This window comes from Benincasa hispida, chromosome 11 (assembly GCF_009727055.1).
Source record: "Benincasa hispida cultivar B227 chromosome 11, ASM972705v1, whole genome shotgun sequence".
Taxonomy (NCBI): domain Eukaryota; kingdom Viridiplantae; phylum Streptophyta; class Magnoliopsida; order Cucurbitales; family Cucurbitaceae; genus Benincasa; species Benincasa hispida.
In genome coordinates, this window is record NC_052359.1 from 52,397,489 (window position 1) to 52,419,562 (window position 22,074).

Sequence of the window (22,074 nt, forward strand, 5' to 3'; positions counted from 1 at the left end):
TTCACCAGTTTCGTGTTTCCTTTGGGATTCACCAGTTTCGTGTTTCCTTCGGGATTCACCAGTTTTGTGTTTCCTTCGGGATTCACCAGTTTCGTGTTTCCTTCGAGATTCACCAGTTTCGTGTTTCCTCCGGGATTCACCAGTTTGTGTTTCCTTTGGGATTCACCAGTTTTGTGGGCATACTTAACTACAATAGGATAGAACTCAGTCTCTTGTCTGTTTCATGTGTTTATGTGTCATAGGTGGGTATCTAGAAGACATAGATGCCTAGCCTGACCCCAGTGGTGGGGTTACTGACTGAGTATTTCATACTCATCCTTTCTTATGTTGATGTGTCAAGAAAAGGTAAAGATGCATCGGCGATGGCGCAGCGGAATTCGTGATCGTGTCACTGGGACTAGATTTTTTGCTGCCGCACTTTGAAATTTGAGTCCTTATTTTCCTTTTAATATTTAGTTTTACTGTTTAAAAATTTGTTGCTAAGGATTATTTCTTTTATATACTTTTGTTAGTCTATAAGAATTTTTAGGTACCATATTATTTGTTTTAACAATTGTATTTAATAAATGTCTTTTGAACTTCTCTTATTTAATTAGCATTTATTTCAACATAACTGAGCGTCGTTTTAAATTCTATTCATGCATTCATTTTTATAACGGCCTAACCTAAGTCCTAAGGGGTCGGGTCATTACATCACATATAATTAATTCCTTCAATTTATTTGTACAATTCAAATTAATCCAAAAATTGATTCTCATTAATTCCCATTAAGCTACAGAAGAGACCTCATGGACTTATAGCCTGAAGCTCCAATGGTACGTGAATAACTAATGAAACTTCTTTAATTAAATTATTCACCATCCGTTAACTGTGGAACACTCCACTAAAGATCGAACACTGCAGTTTTTGCACTACAGATATATTTTTGTGTCCATTGGATATAACCAAACAATAGTACGATGACCCTTCATAAATTGCTCGTAAGTACAGCTCGGCTAAAATTACTGTTTTTCCTATGTAGTTACATCTAACTTCTTAAGTACCACTGATCGCTCTAATGAATAATAAATCATAGTCTAAATATGACCAAACCACTCTCGGGTCAAAAAAGGGTGTGGCACCACATTGTTCAAGCATCGTAATCAGCTTTTAAGGGAGTAATTTATCTACTTACCCCGATGATGGGGAAGGTGTGAATTCCTTCTTGTATAGTTGTGTTCCCAATACACCAATTAGACTAATTTCCAAAATGGTAGGCTTGTTGAGTCGGTGATCTGGCCATTCTCACCCATACAAATCGAAGGACCGCCTTCATAAGCAGGAGTTCACAACTCACTCAAGATTTAGGTCATGTTACCTATGGTCATCTTGGTGAAATGTAAGTCTCTATTATGAATGGTGTTATATAATCAGACTAAACATTTCATTGTACGATCTTATACAAACTCCTTTGTGTAGAATATCCAAGCTCACATGTCTCTACTTGAATGATCAGGATCAGATTATTTGTAGTACTTTATAACAATTGTAACATCTGCAAAGTAGGTCGTACTCGTAGTGTCACCAGGATAAGGTATCCAACCTTATCCATCTACTACAGACCATTTAGGTTATCACTTAAACATGATCCACCCATATGTCTCTGCATACATGTTTAAACAACAAGATAACCTTGGATCTTAGTTTATTGGTTTGTGTGTTTAATGCAACTAAAGGTCAAATAAAACATCACATATTTTATTAGATAAATAATGATATTTGTACAATACAATTACAAACTATAGGACTCTATGAGATTTAGGGCACCAACTTTAACAATCTCTCACTTGATCTAAAACTAGTGGGATGTACAATATAAAAGTTAAACTGATATACAGAGTACACAAACAATAAATTAGGGCATAACATGCCCATATTTGGTTCACTAACAGTGTGTTACCTACATCTACGGGGGAAAGGGAGAACAATATTATTAGAGAGAATGTTTTCTGCATGCATCAAAACGACGCCTCTAAGGGTTAGAGAGTTTATATAGCGCACTACTCTAAACCCTAGGGTCATAATTGTAAATAACTTCAAATAAATAAATATGCTAAATATGAATTCTGAATAGGTTTAGGGGTCGTTGCCTCCGAACCCCCACTAGGGAGTGCCGCCCCTAGACTCCGACTCACTTACCATATGAAACCAAAGTGGTGGGTGATGCTTGATTTTATGATGTGAATTATGGATGATATGCGATGGTGAAATTGTGTTGTGCACTCAAGTTTCCTCAGCGGAATCCAAGTGTAAATTCCACTAAGTTTCCTGGTAAGTCCAGGGTCGAACTCAGGGACTTGTGAAAATAGAATGGTAATTTTTATGAAAACTTTGCGGTGACCAGTAACTCAATTAATTGTTGGTTTGTTGTTGATTGCGTTGATGAAAAATAAACAAATGCGGCGGATTTGAGAAAAGTCAGTTGTGTGATAGATACACTAAGTATGCGGATGAACGGGTTGAGAAGATCTTTAGCTAGCGTTACTTGGGAATGCGTCAAACTATGCGATCATGCTACAACCATGCACAGCAAGTCATTTTCCAATGCAAATGCGATGCTCCTAAGTCTAGGATGCATGTGTTGAATGCAAAAGTGTCCATAGAGCTTATTCCTAAGTCTCTACTATTTTCCTATGTGATGATGCAAAATGCATAAAGGCAAGGTGACCGCATACAATCATATCCTATCTTTAGGATGCATGTGATGTGTTGATAACAAATAGTGCTTATTCCTAAGCTTCTATCTTTTGATTATGCATTCTAATCTAACTCTCCCGAGCCTAGATTCTAACCTGACCTTCCCAAACCTAGATCTTGTCCTTAGACTACCCTCCCGAGTATCTCTAATGGACGAATGAAGCATACATAATACAAGATAATCGTATAGAATGAAGATTCCTTAGTTGTGCTAGTTAAATGCTTCTCAACCCATTCAACAGATTTAGCTACTCATGCGTAAATAATAGAGAGTGAACAGATATAGAGAAGGAAATTCCATTTTTATAAATGAGTGGAGTACAAAATAACAATGGAAGTTAAAGGTAGAGAGTTTGGTAGCAATTCCTTGTTGACTGAGGCTTTTACACTGTAAATCTCTATTCGGTTCCAAAGATGTTCCCGCTTCCGCAGGCGTCGGCCCTCTCTCTATACTTAAAGCTTCCAGCGCTCTCCCAAGCTTACCGGAACGATCTGTCGGCACAACCTCCTCTCTCGCGTCCACCTTAAAATGAAAGAAAACTATGAACAAGGACGTGCGAACTGATTAACTGATCAACCCCTTTTCTGAAGGATTCCCTTGGTATTTATAGAACATCTAGGGTGAAAGTCGGCTTCTCTCTCATGATTGTATAGATGGGACTACTTTAATTCCTGACTGATGAGCCGAATATTTATCACCGAAAAACTGAATGTACTTGTGATCGTTATCAGCTGTCAACTTAATTTGGATTCGACTGTCATAAGCTTTCTATCCAATCGCGATTAATTAGCCTTTCACCCAGATACGCCCACCATGTTGTGCTGACCAAGTTGCAGCAATCTTTCTCGGGCGAATATTTGCGAACACAATCACCGCAAAGCCTTGTGGTGATGTTACGCTCAACCAATGATTTCTTATGATCGCAATTTTCGCCTTGCGTTATCGCATATTCTGCACAAAAAAAAAATATCAACTGTTCTAATGCGATGAACGCATGCGACCACAATATTATGAAATTGATGCTTAATGGACGCAATTTAACATGTTTTATCAACACAAGCCAGCATTGTTTAAGAACTTAGCACTATAATAACGTGCATATCTGCCCTTATCAGTGGGTCTGGTTACCATATGAAATCAAAGTGGTGGATCCAGTTAGTTACAATTGGATGTATCATAGTGAAAGAAGTTTACGACATTAAAGCAAGTAGGAACAAAACACTCCTGAGGGATCTATAGCGGAAGTATATGGGGATGAATCATGGAATTTTTGTTCGAAATATCTAAGTGGGATTGAAATGAGATTCAATAGAGATGAATTAAATGATGGTAGCATTCCTGATTATGAGATATATGGTGAATTTGAATTGTTTGGGATGAAGGTACGACTATTAGGGGATCAACTTTAATGACATTATCAGTGTAAAGAAATATAAACTTATCAGAAGTAGGTTTCAAACTTGTTTATTTGCTAATTTCTAAGATACAATTTGTCAAATTACAATTTGTGAATTGTTGGCTATCCTGCAATTATAGTAGTCGTGTTTATTTGTGCATGTTAGGGGTAGAATTTTTTTTGTTGGTTATTATAATAGTTTTTTAGGACTCATTAAAGTGGTATGCATTTATTCGTGAAGGTTATATTGACCAAGTTTGGCTCATAAGCTTCTGGTTCTTATGCTTTTGTTTGAAGGGGGGGGGGGGGGGGTGTTGTTTGAATAATGTTTATGATTTGCCTAAGTGTTGTTTATGCCTAAGGGGTTGAATTGCATTATTCATAGAGATTAGATTTTGCATAGTTTTAGAATTATTTTGTAGGACTCATTAAAGTGGTATGCACCTGTTCATGAAGGTTAGATTGACCAAGTTTGGTTTCGAAGCTTGCGGTTTTTGTGCTTTTGTTAGGGGGAGGGAGAGACGTGGAGGGGTTTGAATTGCGTTTGTGAATTACCTAGTGTTCTTTATGTTTGTTTGTGATAAGTTTAAATGTTGTGTTCATGAAGTTTAAATGTTGGGAGGGGGTTGGATTGCATTTATTAATTGAGGTTAGATTTAGCGTAGTTTGGTTACTAGAATTGTTTTGTAGGACTTATTAAAGTGGTATGCATTTATTCATGAAGGTTAGATTGGCCAAGTTCAGTTTCTAAGCTTGTGGTTCTTGTGTATTTTCCGCGGGGGGGAGGGGTAGGGTTGAGTTGTAAGTATGTGACTTGCAAATTTTAATCCTAATAATAACATGCACTAATGTCTCAATTTAATTAAATTGTAGGTAAATTTGATACTTTGGATGAGCATTTTTTGGAGTCACAAGCTCACTATATGGTCATCACACTTTCTCTTATATGCTCTTCAAGATGTATTTTGTAGACCACTATCTATATGTAAAAATTATTATCTAGTACACTTCTCTATATTTTATGTGGCAAATAATACTATGGACGACTTTTGTCTAATTTAAATGTGTGTGAAAACTTTAGATTTCCATAATTATTATTGATGTGGGTTTCAATTTTAGGTTATGTAAGTTAAAAATAAAAAATAAAAAATAAAAGAAATTAGTGGAATATATATAAATAAAGGCCCAATCTCTTGACGCTGGCATCGGGAGTAGGCATATCTCCTAATGAACTATCGGGCATTGGAAGATTGAAAGAGGAAATCTAGTTGGTGTAACAAACTCCTGATGGTGTCAAACACCGTAAGCAGAGACGTCACAATCGTTGATGAAACGTTGATCTGTCGGGAGATACTACCTCTCGACGAGGTATATACACCGTCAGTAGTTTACATCGAGAGTTAGTATAAACTCTCGACGCATAAGCGTCACGTTCGGGAGAATGACTCTAGACGACTATTTTCGGACGAGCCATTGTTTGTTTGGAGATTATCTCTCAATGTATTTTAAACTATATCTTGACAATGTTATGTGTTGGGAAAATACTTGTTATGTAATCGACAATTAAAGAATACAAACAACGTAAAAAGTATAAAAAAAACAGATATATATGGTTCACTAACGGTGTGTTAGCTATGTCCACGGGGCAAAAGGAAAACAGTATTAATAGAAAGAATGTTTTCTGAATACCCCAAAACACGAAGCCTCTAAGGGTTAGAGAGTTTATCTAGCACACTACTTTAACCCCTAGGGTCATAATCGTAAATAACAATAAATACTAAATATGCTAAATACCCAAATTCAAGGCATTCCAACAAATCTCCACCTTGACTTGAATTCTCTCCCAGATAACGGATGTACCAGATGCAACATAAATCAACATTGTCAGACGTACCCAAACTTCTCCCTCATGCCTCAAAGTGTCCCACAAAGGGGACTTTTAACGATTCAAAACATTCAGCAAGTCCAAACAATGTTGGAACTTGCCTTGTGGAATCGGTTTGGTGAACATATCAGTAGGGTTTTCATTACTTTAGCTCTCTGCTCACATCTTAAGAAGTGATATCTTATATCGAAGTGCTTAGTTCTCTCATGATGAACTTGATCCTTGGTTAGGCATATTGCACTCAATCTATCACAATATACAATAGCTTGGTCATGATGCAAACAAAAATCACCAACTATCCCCCTCAGCCATATTCCCTCTTTAGGAGCTTCTGTCAAGGCCATGTACTCTGCTTCAGTAGGAGACAAAGTAACTGTAGATTGTAAGGTTGCCTTCCAACTAACAACAGAACCACCCAGAGTGAACACATAGGCAGTCATAGACCTCCTACTTTCAACATCTCCAGCACAGTCAGAATCAGAATAACCGATCACCAAACACTCTGTCCAATTCCCATAACAAGACCAACATCAGATGTACCTCTAAGGTAACGAAAAATCCTTTTAACAGCTTGCCAATGCTCCTTCCCAAGTTGACCCATGAACCTGTTGACAACACTAATAACATGGGCAAGATCAGGCCTAGTACAGACCATAGCATACATCAAACTTCCCACTGCACAAGCATAAGGAACTCAAGACATGTACTCCTTCTCAGCTTCAGACTGTGGTGAAAGCATAGATGATAAATGAGCATTTGCAGCACTGGGAGTATCTATAGGCTTAGCTGATGACATACCAAACCTAGACAATATTTTCTGAATATAGCCTTTCTGTGACAATAAGAGCTTATTCTTATCTCTGTCCCTGTAAATCTCCATACTCAAAATTTTCTGAGCAACACCCAAATCCTTCATATCAAACTCAGCACTGGGAAGATTCTTCAATTTCAGAAGGTCAGACTTGGACTTTGCAGCTATGAGCATATCAACTACATATAAAAGTAAATTAATCGTTGAACCTGTTGGGGTTGATGCCCTAAAGTCTCATGTCCTGTAGTTTTTAAACAGTTTGTAGAATGCTTGTGTTGTATAATATATGATATTTACTTCACATCTTGTATTTTGCTCAGTTGCTTGTTTTATTTTCTTTACCACAAACCAATAAACATAAAATCCCTAGTTATCTGAATGTGACTCAAGCATGTATGTGGTGACATACAAGTGGATCATGTCTTGAGCGATAACCAAAATGGTCTGTAGTATATGGATATAGGAGGGAAACCTTATCCTAGTAACGCTACGGATGCGGTCCTCTTTGTGGAATGCTCACAAGTGTTGTAACTTGTCACAGATGGTCTAATCATGATCATTCGTGTTGGGGACATGCAAGCGGGGGCATCCTATATAAAGAGTTTGTATAAGACCTGACTATGAAATGTTAACGTCTCGTTATATAACACTGTTCATGCAAAGACTTCACTTCACTAGGATGACCATAGGTAACATGACCTCAATTCTGAGTGAGTTGGGAACTCCTGCCATTGAGGGCAGTCCTTTGATTTATATGGGTTCGAGTGGCCATGTCGTCGATTCAAACTTACCATTTTGGGGATTCGTCTGATTTAGGAGCTGGGAATTCAGCTACACAAGATGGAATTCACTCCTTCCCCAAAGCAGGGACAAGTAGATAGATAGCTCCCTCAAGGGCTAATTCCAGGGCTTGAACGATGTGGCGTCACACACTTTCTCTTGGTCAGAGAGGTGTTTACACATAGTTGGACTATGTTGTATTGTTCATTAATGGAATCAAAGGTACTTAAAGAGTGAAATGAAACTACAGGGGCAAAGCGGTAAATTGGCCCAGGTGTACTTACGAGCATCTAAGAAGGGTCATCGTACTCATGATTGGTTATATCTGATGGACACAGAAATTTATCTGTGGTAAGGAGAGTTCAGTTGTTGGTCTTTAGTAGAATGTCTGGCAGTTAACGGATGGTGGATCTCGTGACTAAAGAGTTTAGTCAGCTATTCACGTACCGTTGGAGCTTCGAACCACAGGTCCATAAGGTCCCCTCGGTAGCTTGGATAAAGTCGAGAATCATTTTTTAGGTCAATTTGAAATTTTCAGATTGACAAGAGGAAATTCGATTATATATGATAAAATTGATCTTGTTAATTATATATGATATAATTGACTAAATATATGAGATACATTATTTTGTAAGAAATCAGATATAAATATGATTTATATCAAGTAGAGGAGAAATTACTATAGTAGATATATGATATCAAATTATAGGTTAATAATATAATATGATTATATTCATTTATTAATTAATTGGTTGGTTATGTGATAATTGACCAGAAATTTCTCCTGAATCGTGTGATAGTGGGAAGATCAATTTCGGTTATTGTAACTGTAGAATAAAATGAGAATTGTTTTCATTTTGTAAAGAGTTCAAAAAAATCGCTCACAATGTCTAATATTCACGGTCGCTTCGTTTAGAGCCTATACGATAGCGCCTATCGCCTAAACGATCGCACGCGTTCTCTAAACAATTGCTCACCTTCTCTAAACGATCGCTTAACGCACCGAGCTTTTCTAAACGATCGCATACTAATTGCTAGACGATCACTTAGTAAAACCTACATGATCATGTACCTTTCTCTAAGCGACAAGCACCCAACTATACGATAGTCACCTACTATCTATCACTTGTTTGTCGTTCTATACGATCGTCCTTTCCTCCTCCCTCTACCAATTCTATCAAAGTCCACTCTTTGGATTCTCACTCCGAGAATATCAAGGGCTTCAAGTGGTGGTGTCGTCCTCGGTCGTGTTTGTTCGTGCACTACCGTTCGTGTAGACGATCATGTTGGTAGGCGATTGGTTGCTGGGCGATTTTGACCGTAGAAGAGTTGGTTCTGCTGGATTGTGTTTAAGTGAAGATAGTCTTCAACTGATACGTTTACTCAATATATTGTATTTTATTTGTCAAAGTATGCCTATAATTAGTGCATAAATATTTGTTAGAATGTATGTGTGGTAATTCGATCGAAATGAAATAGGAAAAATCTGATCACGCTCATGGATACTCTTGTTTAAGAGTTCCTTCATCGCACCCATGCAAATCAAAGGACCACCCTCAAAGGTAAGAGTTCCCAACTCACTCAGGATTNCAGCTATTCACGGACCATTGGAGCTTCGAGCCACAGGTCCATTAGGTCCCCTGGGTAGCTTGAATAAAGTCGAGAATTAGTATTTGGGTTAATTTGAAATGTTCAAATTGACAAGAGAAAGTTCGATTATATATGATATAATTGGACTAGTTAATTATATATGATATAATTGGCTAAATGTATGAGATACATTATTTTGGAGGAAATTAGATATAAATATGATTTATATCAAGTAGAGGATAAATTACTATAGTAGATATGTGATATCAAACTATAGGTTAAAAATATAATATGATTATATTTATTAATATTTTAATTAGTTAATTATATGATAATTAACCCAAAATAGCACTCGGGCGTGCATTCGTGAGAACTGCTTTATAACCGATGAATAAAAATGAAATTGGTTTCATTTTGAATCGTTCATCAAATCGTCCAAAAAAAATTCGCAGGAGCACGTTGGTCTAAAATCGTAATCGATCGCTTAAAATCGAGAGCCTATACGATAGTTACTCTGCGCCTAAACGATCGTCCACCTCGCGCCTAAACTATCGCACGCTAGTTTCAACACGATCGGATAGCTTCCCTAAACGATCATATAGTGTACGGAGTTTGCTAAATGATCGTATGCCTTTTCCTAAACAATCGTTCAGTAAAATCTACACGATCATGTACTTTCTCCTAAACGATAAGCATCTTGCTATACGATAGCGTCTTTTTCCCTCCCAGTTTCTTATCGCCTACACGGTCTGTTCATCCTTCTTCCTCTACCAAATTCACCAAAGACCATGCTTTGAGTTCTCACTTCGAGAATATCTTGAGCTCTTTTCTGGTGGTGTCATCCCCGTTGCATTCTTGAGTTTGCGGTTGTTCATGCTGCTGCAGTCGACGCATATGGTGGGCGTTGGTTGATCGGGTAGAGGTTTCCGCTGCGTTGAGTTTCAAGTTTGAAGACGTCTTCAACTGGTATGGCAACTCTCTCCCTTGTAATTTCTTGTTCAAAGCATGCCGATAATTACTGTTTGTTTGCATAACTGTGCATTTGAACGTATTTGATGTATTTCGGTCACTGTGAAATTGGAGCGATCTGAACGCGCTCATAGAACTCTTCGGTAAGATATCCTTCATAACCATCATCAGCTTTGTTGTGATATACACAACAATCATACGGACTCTTATTATAGCCAAGTCCAACCAAATAGCTGTCAAATTGTTTGTACCACTGCCTTGGAGACTGCTTTAACCCATACAAAAATTTCTTCAACTTGCAAACATAATCTTTATTATCTGGACACTGGAACCCATTTGGCTGGGTCATATAAATCTCTTCCTCCAATTCTCCATGTAAGAAAGTTGTCTTCACATCTAGTTGCTCAAGTTCCAAATTCTGATGTGCTACTATAGCTAGTAACACCCTAAGAGAAGTATGTCTGACTACTTGTGAGAAGATCTCATTATAATCAACTCCTTTCCTCTGTGTGAACCCTCTAGCAACAACTCGAGCTTTATATTTAATGCCCTTTGAAGGTGATATTCCCTCATTTTTCTTGAAGACCCATTTACAAGTGGCATTTTTTTTCTTCTTAGGTCGTTTAACTAATTCCTAAGTCTGATTTTTGTCAAGAGATTCCATCTCATCCCCATAGCAGCAAGCCATTGAGCAGACTCACAATAAGAAGAAACTCAGAAAATAAACCAGTAGAGGGGAAACAACACTAAATTCAAAATACTCCACGACAAAAAGGAAAACAAACCAAATGGCAAAAGGGAGGAAATACCTTTTTCTGCTGCTGTGTTGTCCCGATGATTGCAAGTAGGTCGACGGCAGACCAAATGGCAGGAGGGAGGAAATGCTGTGTTTTCCCAACGATTGTAGGTAAGTAGAAGGGAGAATCGATGACAGGTAAACTAACCCTTTATTCCTTATTAAATTATAAATTGTAACTAAACAATAGAAACTATATCCACAAAAAACTTGCTAGGTAATTAGTTTAAAAAATGCAGAAAATAAACAATTATTGGGGGGAGAAGCCATGAGATCTCTAAGGGCATATTTGGAAAATCAAGAAAGAGTTGGGGCCACACCAACGATTTTTTCCCATAAATCATGAAAAGAAAAAATGGCTATTTTCCTAAATGCATATTCTATTTCGGCCATACAACACAATTACTCTATCTTTTAAGATTTTTGACATTTATGAAAATATAGGCTTGGTCTATTCTTATAATTAACCCGATTGGTTTAAGACTCATAATTGTGAGTGAATCGCTTACCATTAGGTTCATAGGATGTACCAAAATTGAGATGTGGTTACACTTACCAATTCAATCAAAAAAAGAAAAAAAAAACAATAGAATTGTTGTAATGAAAATGAATATAAAGTACAAATCTATTTTTTTGGTGACTAGACGTTGTACTTTTCATTCCAATTTTGCTATCACACAGCCAATTATTATGTAAACAATTTCTTAAATTGAGTTAGGTATGTTTGAATCCAATTTTTTTTTCCCAAAATGATTGTTGATTTTTGAAATATCATTTCCCCTATGCCCTCTTTTGCATTAGTCTTCCAATTTTCTAACATGATCTCCATTACTCTTCGCTTTCATCGACTTTTATCTCTTTGGCTGAAATCATTTGGTTCTTTTTCTAATATCTCTTTCTCACCAACTTTGCTTTGTTCTTCTCTAAGTTATGTCTCTTTCCAACATTTTAATTCTCTTTATTTTTATTTCTATCCATATATCTCTCTCCATCCAAACCAAAAATATACAAAGAGTCATCATAGTTAAAATAATGTATTATAATACTAAGCCTTACTAACATGTGACACATTTTCACTTATAAAATATCTGCTGGTTTCTCAAAACCTATTTTTTCCCTTTTCATTGCTATGTAAAATATATATATCTCCAAAGTTTTATATTATAAGTGGAAATGTGTCACATGGTATTAAAGGTTAGTTTTATAATGCATTGTTTAAGAAACATAATGTAATGTATGAGAAAGATTAAACCCTAGGCCAGTTGTTAATCATGTTTTGACCAATATTATTATTATTATTATTATTTTCCTCAAATGGTTAATATTAATTTGATAAAATAAAGAAAATGGCATGTTTAAAATGATGATAACAGAAAGTTGAGTTGGTGTTTGCCTTTGGCTTCCCTACCACAATTTGCAAAGCATAGGAAAGATTACATGAGGAACTTTCAAAGGAAAAGCAATATTGGAATAAAAGTAACCAAACATCCATGTTTGTGATCATTTAGTCTCATTTTGCCTACTTTCTTTATTTCCAAAATGGTCATATATTCAAGCTGCCCATGTGGGTCCTTTGCATTATTTTTTTTAACCCTAAATTATTATTTGGTGCTTAAAACATTACCTATTTTAGATCGGATCCCTAAATATTTTCGTGTATATTCTATTTTAGTCTCAAAACTTTAATATCGTAATCGTTTTTTTTTTAAATTTCCATCCAAACAACATTATTTTTTAATTTCTTTTAAGTTTTAGTGAAATTAAAAAAAATTATTAACTTTAGGTTAATTGAACTAGTTTAATAGATAAAGCATTAGGAGTTTTTTCTATATAGGTCAAAATTTGAATTTTTCATGCATAAATTTCTTATACATTAAGAAAAGTAGTTCGTATCAAATTTCATTATCGATGTATACTATTAAAATTCCATACATTAAACAATAATAAAAATGAATTCACCCAAGAAATACAATGCATTCAATTAATAATAAACTAATACCTAATTCAGTATATATACATTTTTTTGTTACATTTAAAGTCCATTAAACAATCAAATTGCAGCTGAGACCATATTTTTCTTTTAAAGAAATTCTTAGGCCATATTTAATAGTATTTAAATGAAATAATGCATGAATGTGGTATTTTAACATGTTGGTCTAAAAGGCACACAACCTTTTCTTAATTATATTTGCAATAAATACGTTCATATATCATTTCGGTGAACTTAAACACGTCACGCCATTCTAAGATGTTAGTATATATACACTTTTTTTAAAAAAAATCAATGCATTTGTAGACTTGGATATATATTATATATATATATAATATTAATATATATATAATATATATATATATATATATATTTCATATTTATACAAATTCACAATAGCTAGGGATAGGATAACAACTTCCGACTCCAAAGAAAGAAGTATATATCAATTTTTTTTTTTTTTAATAATATGTGGAATAGAAGAAACAGACATCTACCATCGAAATTGATGATACAAGCACTATGTCAGTTGAATTATGCTCATTTTATAGTAATACATATCAATTATTACAGAATTATATTCATTTTAAATGAAAGATATAATCTTAAAGTATAATATGTTTATAAAATATATATTTCCACTCCTAAACTTTGGAGGTTTAACAATTAAAACCCTAAATTAGTAATTGTATCAATTTAAAATTGAAACTTTTGTAAGTGTATAAATTTATATCTTTCATTACGTTCTTTGGATAAACATCGTGTGAGACTTGTACTTTTATCAATTAAACCTATAAACTTCCGTAAGCAAATCAATTTAGACTATTACCTTGAAAATTTTTCCATGCACCATAATTAATTGTCCATCCCGTTAATTTGACGTTTGAGAAAATCTATACACATGTTAGAATGGATGTTGAATGATTTCAAAGGTAATATTAATAAATGGTCTAAAATATTAATTCATTTATGTCAATTTAAGAATTTAATTATTAAAATTATAAGTCCCATACATTGTTTTTTAACGAAATTTGAAAGAGAGTATAAATTAATTCACTATACAAGTTTAGAACTGGAATTGTTACAACTATTGATTCAATATTTTAATGGTATTTTTGGATATAATTTCATTTTTTTTTCTTGATTATTAATGGTCATATATATATATATATTTTGGAATGTTGTTTAAAATGAAAAAAAAAAAAAAAAAAAAAAAAAAAAAAAAGGACGGTAATTGAAATAGAGGATGTCAATTTGGGTTGAGATGGATTTTGTGGCTTAAAATATTGGTACCCCATTTTACGTTGAAAACGTGCGTTTTGACTGACATCCTATGTGGAGTCACCCAAACCTTCCAACCGACTAAAATGGAAAAAAAAGTTGGGATTTAATTTTTAAAAACTTAATTTATAAACTATTAAATTTTTATCCACATCTCAATATTTCTATATTCATAAATTTGATATTAATGTGAGGGATGAACTAACTTTTCTTTTATACTGTAAAACAAAGTAGATATTCTCAATTTTTTTTGTTTATATAAGTTTTTCAAATATCTATTGACATAAAATATAAAATTGAGTCGTCCAAATTTTTATGGACAATATGTTTTAAACCTTTTAGGAGTTTTAACAACTAAACCAACTTTTAGAAATCTATAAAAAGTAGTTTTAAAAGAATTAATTTTGATTTTGGAATTTAGCTAAGAATTCAAATTTATCTAATTAGAGAAAGATGAAAACGTAAAGAAATGGTAAGAAAACAAACACAAATATTTAAAATCAAATTGTTATCAAGCTTGGGGTAATAAACTTAACTTAAGGCTAAATAAGAACTTTGTACTTCGTGTCAAAAATACCCCTAAAATTTCAAAAGTACCCTTAAAGTTTTAAAAAGAGTTAAAGAAAAAAAAGAAAAGAAAAAAAACCATTGTCGTTAGTTTTGAATGGAAATTGTTAAAATTTCATTTCAAAAATACTCCTCAACATTTAAAAGTTTCAATAATACCATTAACTTACAAAAAGTTCAAAAAAATACCTTCATCATTAGTATACTAACAGAAATCATTAATATCTCGTTACAAAAATAACTTTAGAATTTTTTTTTAAAAAAAAATTCTCCTACCGATAATATTGGTGACCAAATTGTTTGAAGTTTTTTTTAAGTTTAATGGTATTTTTGACACAAAATATTAACGGTTTTCGTCCGTATCTAACTGTAAGAGTATTTTTTTAATGCATTTTGGAAGTTTAAGGATATTTTTCAAACTTTGAAAGTTCAAAGATATTTTTGATACAAAATACCAAGTTTACGGATATTTCATATAATTTAGCATAAATTAATTTTAATGAAAATTTTAGAAATAATATTATAATGTCTCCCTTCTATTTATTAACGAAGATCGATGCCCAAATGAGTTTTGTTTTTTGTTGTTTTTAATTTTCCTTTTCTTCTCTCTCCATAATATACGAATGTGAATGTGATGATGGGTTGAACAAAGTCATTTTGAACCATAGAGTTAGCAATGGATCACAAAATGACTTTTATTCCGTGAGAAGTAAAATAAATATGAGAGTATTTAAATTTAGAGATTATACAATATATATCCTAGTAAAATATTAAAGTGTTTTTCTTATATATAAGATTGTGAAATCTTTCTTAAAAATAATAATAATAATAATAACAAAAATGAATGAAACAATATGACACAGCATATATTATCTAAGATGAAAGTATAATGTCTACAAATATAAGAGTGTGATGTTGCTAACTTAGGCATATTTTTCTCTTTAAAAAATAACTTAAATCATAATTCAATGACTAAAAGTATTATTGCATCAAACTTCTATTACAGATTTCATCATCAATTTGTCTAGTGGTCAATAAAAGTCACAAATTAAATAAATAATTTTAGATAGGCATGACATGTCAATCCATGGTAGTCATGCCTACCTAGAATGTAATATGTATTATAAATTTTCTTGACACCAAAATGTTGTAGGATTAGACAAGTTAACATATTTATTATTTATATTATATTATATTACATTCTATTACTTACTTTTATCTTTCATGACCTTCTTAACAATATATATAATAGAAATATTATACTCTTGATGTCGATATCAAATCTATAGAAATGTGAAAATATTGATAAAAATGTCAACATGTCGATAAAAATTTAATACCATGATTTGAACTAATTGTTTGTTTATATTCATATAAGAGTAATACATGGGTGCATCCCAAGATGCACCTATCTCTATGCATCTCACTCTCATCACACACAGAAACATAAAAGAATAAAAATATCTAAAAATAAATGTAAGAAGAATTTGTCACATGTCAAACTCTAACATGATAATTTAATGGAATGCATTAAGGGTGTGGAAAGGAAGACCAAAAACTTATCTAACCACCCCAAACTATCTGAATCGATGTCGGCAGGTTGGATCAGAGGGTAATGGTCAGAAGTCGATTTTCAATTCTAAGAGTTGGATTCGATGTATAAAGATGGGTAACCTGAAATGTTGATCTAAATATTTTTCTTTTGTATAATATATGTAGGTAATGACGTAATGTCTTATCTCATATTCAATTTTTTTATTAAAAAAAAAAAAGAGAGTCAAATTTGGTCACGTTTTAAATGCATTGATTGATCATGTAGGTCAATTGGGGTTAAGGTTTGAATTGAATGGGCTTAGCTTTCCATTATAAAGTGTAGACATTTTTAATGCTACAAAAAAGTTATTTGTAAGAAAAGTGAGAAAGAACACACTACTTTAATTGTTGGAAAAAGTGGTTAAGAAACCACAAGACAAAGCCAAAGATATCAAAAAGTGTTGAGACTTTCATTTTGGCTGTTCCATTTGATCACGCAAATGGTAAACTTTGGAAATGTTTTGAAAATTCATTTTTTTTTTCTTTGTTACCTAAAATCAATACCGGCAATAATGTACTTTAAAGTCGAAATAAAATAAAAACCCCAAAATTAGCATGTGCTTGCATTATTATTTTGCCATCTATTATAAATAAATGTTCCAAATTGATTTGTCATATTTAAAATAATTCAGAAACACATTTTTAATTTTACATTTCTAATTTTAATTTTCGTAATATATATTTGATTTTGAATGATTGAAATATTTTTTAAATAATTTTGATCATTTTAAACTCATTCCCAAATATACCATAAGTATTAAAAGATATAGACAACATTCCTGGGAGTTTCACAATAGTATGATATTGTTCATGCTCATCATGCACGACTACTTATTGTCTTACTTGAATAGAAATATCGTCCTTTATTTATATGTGTATACCATGAGCTTCTTCTTTTATATATAACCCACACTAAAACTTTCATTGTACCCTTATATAGTATCAGAGCTAACGAAACTCAAACGAGCATTCGATAAAAAAAAAAAAGGGAAAGAGAAGATGAACCAAGAACAGTGAACCCTATGGTAAATAATCTTAAAAAGGCATGTTGAGGATCTTACATTAAATAGATGAAGAGATTTGCAATCTTTATAAGATATACACGTCATTACTCTTTTCAAATAACATCTACTCGTCTACTTTTATTTAAATCAACTCATCTTCAAATAGAACTATAGAACTAGACCTCTACATGGCTGACATTGTTACAGTGGACTATATCTTTATTTAGCTTATAAACTTTAATTTCATTTTGTGTTTTTTTAGTAAAACAATTATGAAGATAAGGATAAAATCTAAGGTGGAAGTGTGCATATCAATTAGCGTTAAGCTTATTAAACTCATTATGATACTTTAATTTTATGTTTAATAGATAAGTAGTTAATTCCACCGATTAACACTAAACACATAATTTAAATAGATATAATTAACAAAAAGTGAATTACCAAACTTGTGATTTAACATCTTTTTTAAAATCCTATAAACTGGTTATTCGAGGGTTTTCACATCAAGACAAAGGAGGAATAGATTCTACCATTGACAATGGCAAAGTGGTAATTAGAACCCCATCACAAAAAAAAAAAAAAAAAAAGGAAAAAAGTTTAACAATAACTTGACTAATTAAAATTTAAAATGCCAGGGCAACAGTATTAATTGTAATTAAGTGGATTTAGGAGATTGTTGGTGTTGTGAAGTTCCACAAATACCCTTCTTCCTAATGTAAAGTCTATATTCATCGAAGGTCATAGGTGGAAAAAGGGCAGGGGTTTCTTCAGTGACAAGCTCCTTGGCAGGTTCAATTATCAAATCACTTTTGGGATTGTAGAAGAAGGCCAATGAAACTCTATCTTTGTTTGAATTTACAATCACCCTATGCTTCACACTCTTATATATTCCATTGCTTAGCACCTAATTAACAAAAACAACATCATATATGAGTCATTTTCATCAAGATATTATAGAAATATATATATAATCACATTAAATATATATCACAACTTATTAACATCTAGACTCAATATATATAAATTAAATATATCATAACATAATATCTTCATTCTTTTTCGTTAAATTAAAAATTTGGTATCTATGATTTAGAGAAAGTTCAAATCTTCCCCTTCTGCTTATGATTCAATAGAAACCTTATGAATAGTTATTGATAGTTTTTATCAAAGTATAGAGACAAATTTATGAGGTTTTATCAAATAATAATGACCAAATTCGACCAAATTTGTAATTTAATCTTTTTTTTTTTTTTAAGTTATCAACTTTTAGTTAAGTTTATTTGTAGCTTAATATATATATCATTTCCTAATTAAGTTTCATTATGATTTCAAAAGATTTTTAAAATTTTAAGTCTAGTGGTCTTGTTTAAGTAGTAAAACATATTAGATAATATGTGATTTCATCTAAAGAAACAATTAGCAATGAGAGGAGAAATCCATTTATCTTATAAATATTGTGAGATCTCTCTATTTTTTTTTTTTTTTTTAATGTGAGATCCTCAACGTGCCTCTCAAGATGTTGCTATTTAAGGTTTCACAATTCGTAAGTTAGATCCTTTGTTTAATTTTATATTTTATAAAGATTGTGAGATCTTCTCATTAACACAGAACAAACCTGAATTTGATCACCGACATTGACGATCAAAGCATTAGGAATAGGGTCAATAGTGATCCAATCATGTCCCTTGAGAACTTGGAGGCCAGGGACGTTGTGATCAGGCAAGAGAATGGTTATACCGCCAGGGTCCGAGTGAGGTGAAAGCCCTAAAGTCAAGTCTGGCTGTGGGCATTTTGGATACATATTTGCCCTCATGCAACTCCCTATTCCTTTTTCTTCTCCAAATGCCTTCAATAAATACTCTTCTTCAAGCCCTAATCCCAATGATAATCCTTTCATTAATTTCCCACATAGCTTCATCACCTCATCCCCATATTCTTCTATCAATTTTCTGCCCATAATAACCCTTCAATTCATTAGCATAAAACCCTAAGACCGCAAAATCATCTAGCAACGTAAACCTATTGCTTAAAGTTTATGGATTACGATAAATTTAGATAAAAAGTATATATATATAACTAGATCAAGATACTTCGAAAACAACCCACGACTTGAAATGGGAAAAAACATATCTAAATAGATTGAACTTCAAAACATACTTTAAATAAAATCCTATGCAAGACAAAAGTCTATTTTAAACCCTAACTTCAATAAAATTAAACTCAGGAAGAATGTGGAAATACCCTTTCTCCGATTTAACTCATTTAAAATTTTGGATATGTTTGGATTAACTTTCTAAATAATTCAAAAGTTTTTTTTTTCAACTTAAAAATACTTTTTTATAGCCATTAAAAATCAATCGAAATATGTCCTTAAAATTTTATTATGCATAAAATTTTCTCTCCAAATCTAAATATGTCCTTCAAAATTTTCTCTCCAAATTTACCTTCTCAGCTTTCCAGAATTATAGAATAATACTTACCTACATATTAGTTAGTTGGTTTGTAAACTGGTAGCAATGAAAAAGGAAAAAAAAAAAAAAAGTTTATGAACTAGAGTTAGTTGGATGACTTTTTGATATGGAGCATTAAAAAATACATACTTAAATAAAATTATCACTTAATTGTAGTCGGTTGCATGAAAACGGGTGTAACTCAAGAATTATGAAAATATTATACTTAATGTTAGCTAGGCTGCAACTATCTTTTCCAGTCTAGCCACGAGACCAGGAAAGAGAGAAAAATAAAATTTTTTTAAAAAAAATGATAACATACTTGGAAGAAGGAGGAAAAGCAGGCCATATAGCTGGATTTCTGAGAGAAAAAGGCATAAAATTCAAAAAAAAGTAATCACTCCAATCCAAAATCGCTCCTTTTTCAATCCCCAAACGGCTTCCATATCCTTCGTAAGTCGCCGGAGAATTAGCATATTGTTTCTTCAAATCCAACGGCTGATCAAAAAACTCCTTCCACGTGTCCTTCACACATTCCATCATCTCACCACTAATCCCATGGTTTATTAATTGGAAAAATCCCCATTCTCTACACGCTTCCGCCGTCTCCCTCACCGCCGCCCCACTCTCCAGTTTCTCCATATCCACCACCGGAATATTCCTCATCTGCACGCCGTCGCCACCTGGCCTCTGCGACGGTGGCTTCACATACCTCATCGGAATTGTTCTTATTCCACTCTCCGCCAGCGACTGCACACACACCACCGGCTCCGGCCAACTCTGCAGACAACTGCTCATTTTCTTATCTCTTCTATCTAAAATAATTTAACTTTGTGTTATAAATTTTTGTGGATTTTAAGGCTCTTCATTATTGCATATATTTATAGGGAAGTTAGAGGGAATTACGTGGCTTTAAAATCAGGAGGAGAAAAAAAAATTATTATAACAGTTGATGTACATTTACATGTGATGAAAATATAATAAACTAAAGGAAAATATTCTAGTAGATATTAGCAAATTTCGGCGCCGTGAAAAACTCTCTCTGCCTCAACTGACAACATGGAAAGAATATAAAAATAAAAGAGTTAAAAATACTATTTCCATACTTTAAAATTTATTCAATTTTAATCCTTATATCTCTTAAAGTTAATTTTTATTGAACTTTATTAAATAATTATTTTTTTTAATGTAAGGAATTACATTATTGTGAATGTGTTTTTAAAATTTATTCTAAAAATGCTAATAGATCTAACAGTTTATTTCTCCAAGAAAAGTCAACTATAAATTAGTTAGTAAAGGTTAAATTTAAGATTTATTGAATATATAAAAATTAAAATTACATCAATTAAAATTTAAACCATTATCAAAGTATAAGAACTAAATAATCTGTTAACAAAATAAATAAACCTTGCTAGCTGGAATTTTACTTCTACATTATTCGGACATGTTTTTTTTTCCTTTTTGGAGTGAGGTATAGTATAATCCTTAAATTGAATTAATTTACTTTTAATAAGTTTTAAATTAGTTCTCATGGTTAGCTTCAAAGTTTACATGTAAATATGAATTATCAAGATTTCAATTTTACGAAAATATTATTGAAAATATTGCTAAAATGTTGATGTTTATGAAAATTTTTGGAAAAGTTGTAAAAAAAAATAAATGAAAAATATTTAGACTAACAAAAAAAAAATATTTTACACTTTTAAAACAAGTTAAAAGATTTATTATGTTTATTCTTTTATGCAACATGAATTCCTTTACGATATAACGAAAATATCGATGTTAAACTCATAGATATGTTAAAATATCGATAAAAATGAGGACGTATGAAATCTAATATCAATTATAATTAGTTTCTAGTTAAGTTTCTAGCAAACATGATAAAATTGATCGAAGGGAAACGAACTATGAAGACTTAATTTTTAAATGTAGACAGTAAAACACTAAAAATAATTGTTTAAACGACGAATGGAAGAATCCAATCGGGTCGGAGTCGGATCTTTTTTTAGGGAACATGATCCGACGAAACCGGACAAAAAAGGGCGACCGTTTGTTTTTGTTTTCTAAGGGTAAAGCAGGAAGAGGAAAGGTTTGATGTTTTGCAATATTGTCGTTTTATCTCTGAAGTGGGACGGCGGGTAGGTCCGGTAGGAGGGGAGGGAACTCCTTTAGCTTTCCCCCTACTTTCGACATGTCGACATTTCCTTCCTTTATTTATTATTATT

At 32.6% G+C, this 22,074-nt stretch overlaps 1 protein-coding gene across 1 annotated transcript; it reads right to left on the minus strand.

The window, feature by feature from the left end:
* Window positions 1-17,848: 17,848 nt before the first annotated feature.
* LOC120090234 (probable 2-oxoglutarate-dependent dioxygenase ANS) lies at window positions 17,849-20,713 on the minus strand. The gene is made up of 3 exons (XM_039047791.1): window positions 20,172-20,713; window positions 19,015-19,348; window positions 17,849-18,303 (listed from the first exon to the last, which is right to left on the minus strand). The coding sequence occupies exons 1-3, from the start codon at window positions 20,645-20,647 to the stop codon at window positions 18,055-18,057; spliced, it is 1,059 nt and encodes a 352-aa protein (XP_038903719.1). The 5' UTR covers window positions 20,648-20,713; the 3' UTR covers window positions 17,849-18,054.
* Window positions 20,714-22,074: the final 1,361 nt, after the last annotated feature.

Bases quoted from the DNA above. Each gene is read 5' to 3' on its own strand.
- LOC120090234 (XM_039047791.1), bottom strand. From the start codon at position 20,647: ATGAGCAGTTGTCTGCAGAGTTGGCCGGAGCCGGTGGTGTGTGTGCAG. The intron at 19,349-20,171 runs GTATGTTATCAT...TATTATGGGCAG, and splicing joins GCTTTTCCTCCTTCTTCCAA to AAAATTGATAGAAGAATATG. The intron at 18,304-19,014 runs GTTTGTTCTGTG...TTTGTTAATTAG, and splicing joins ATGTCGGTGATCAAATTCAG to GTGCTAAGCAATGGAATATA.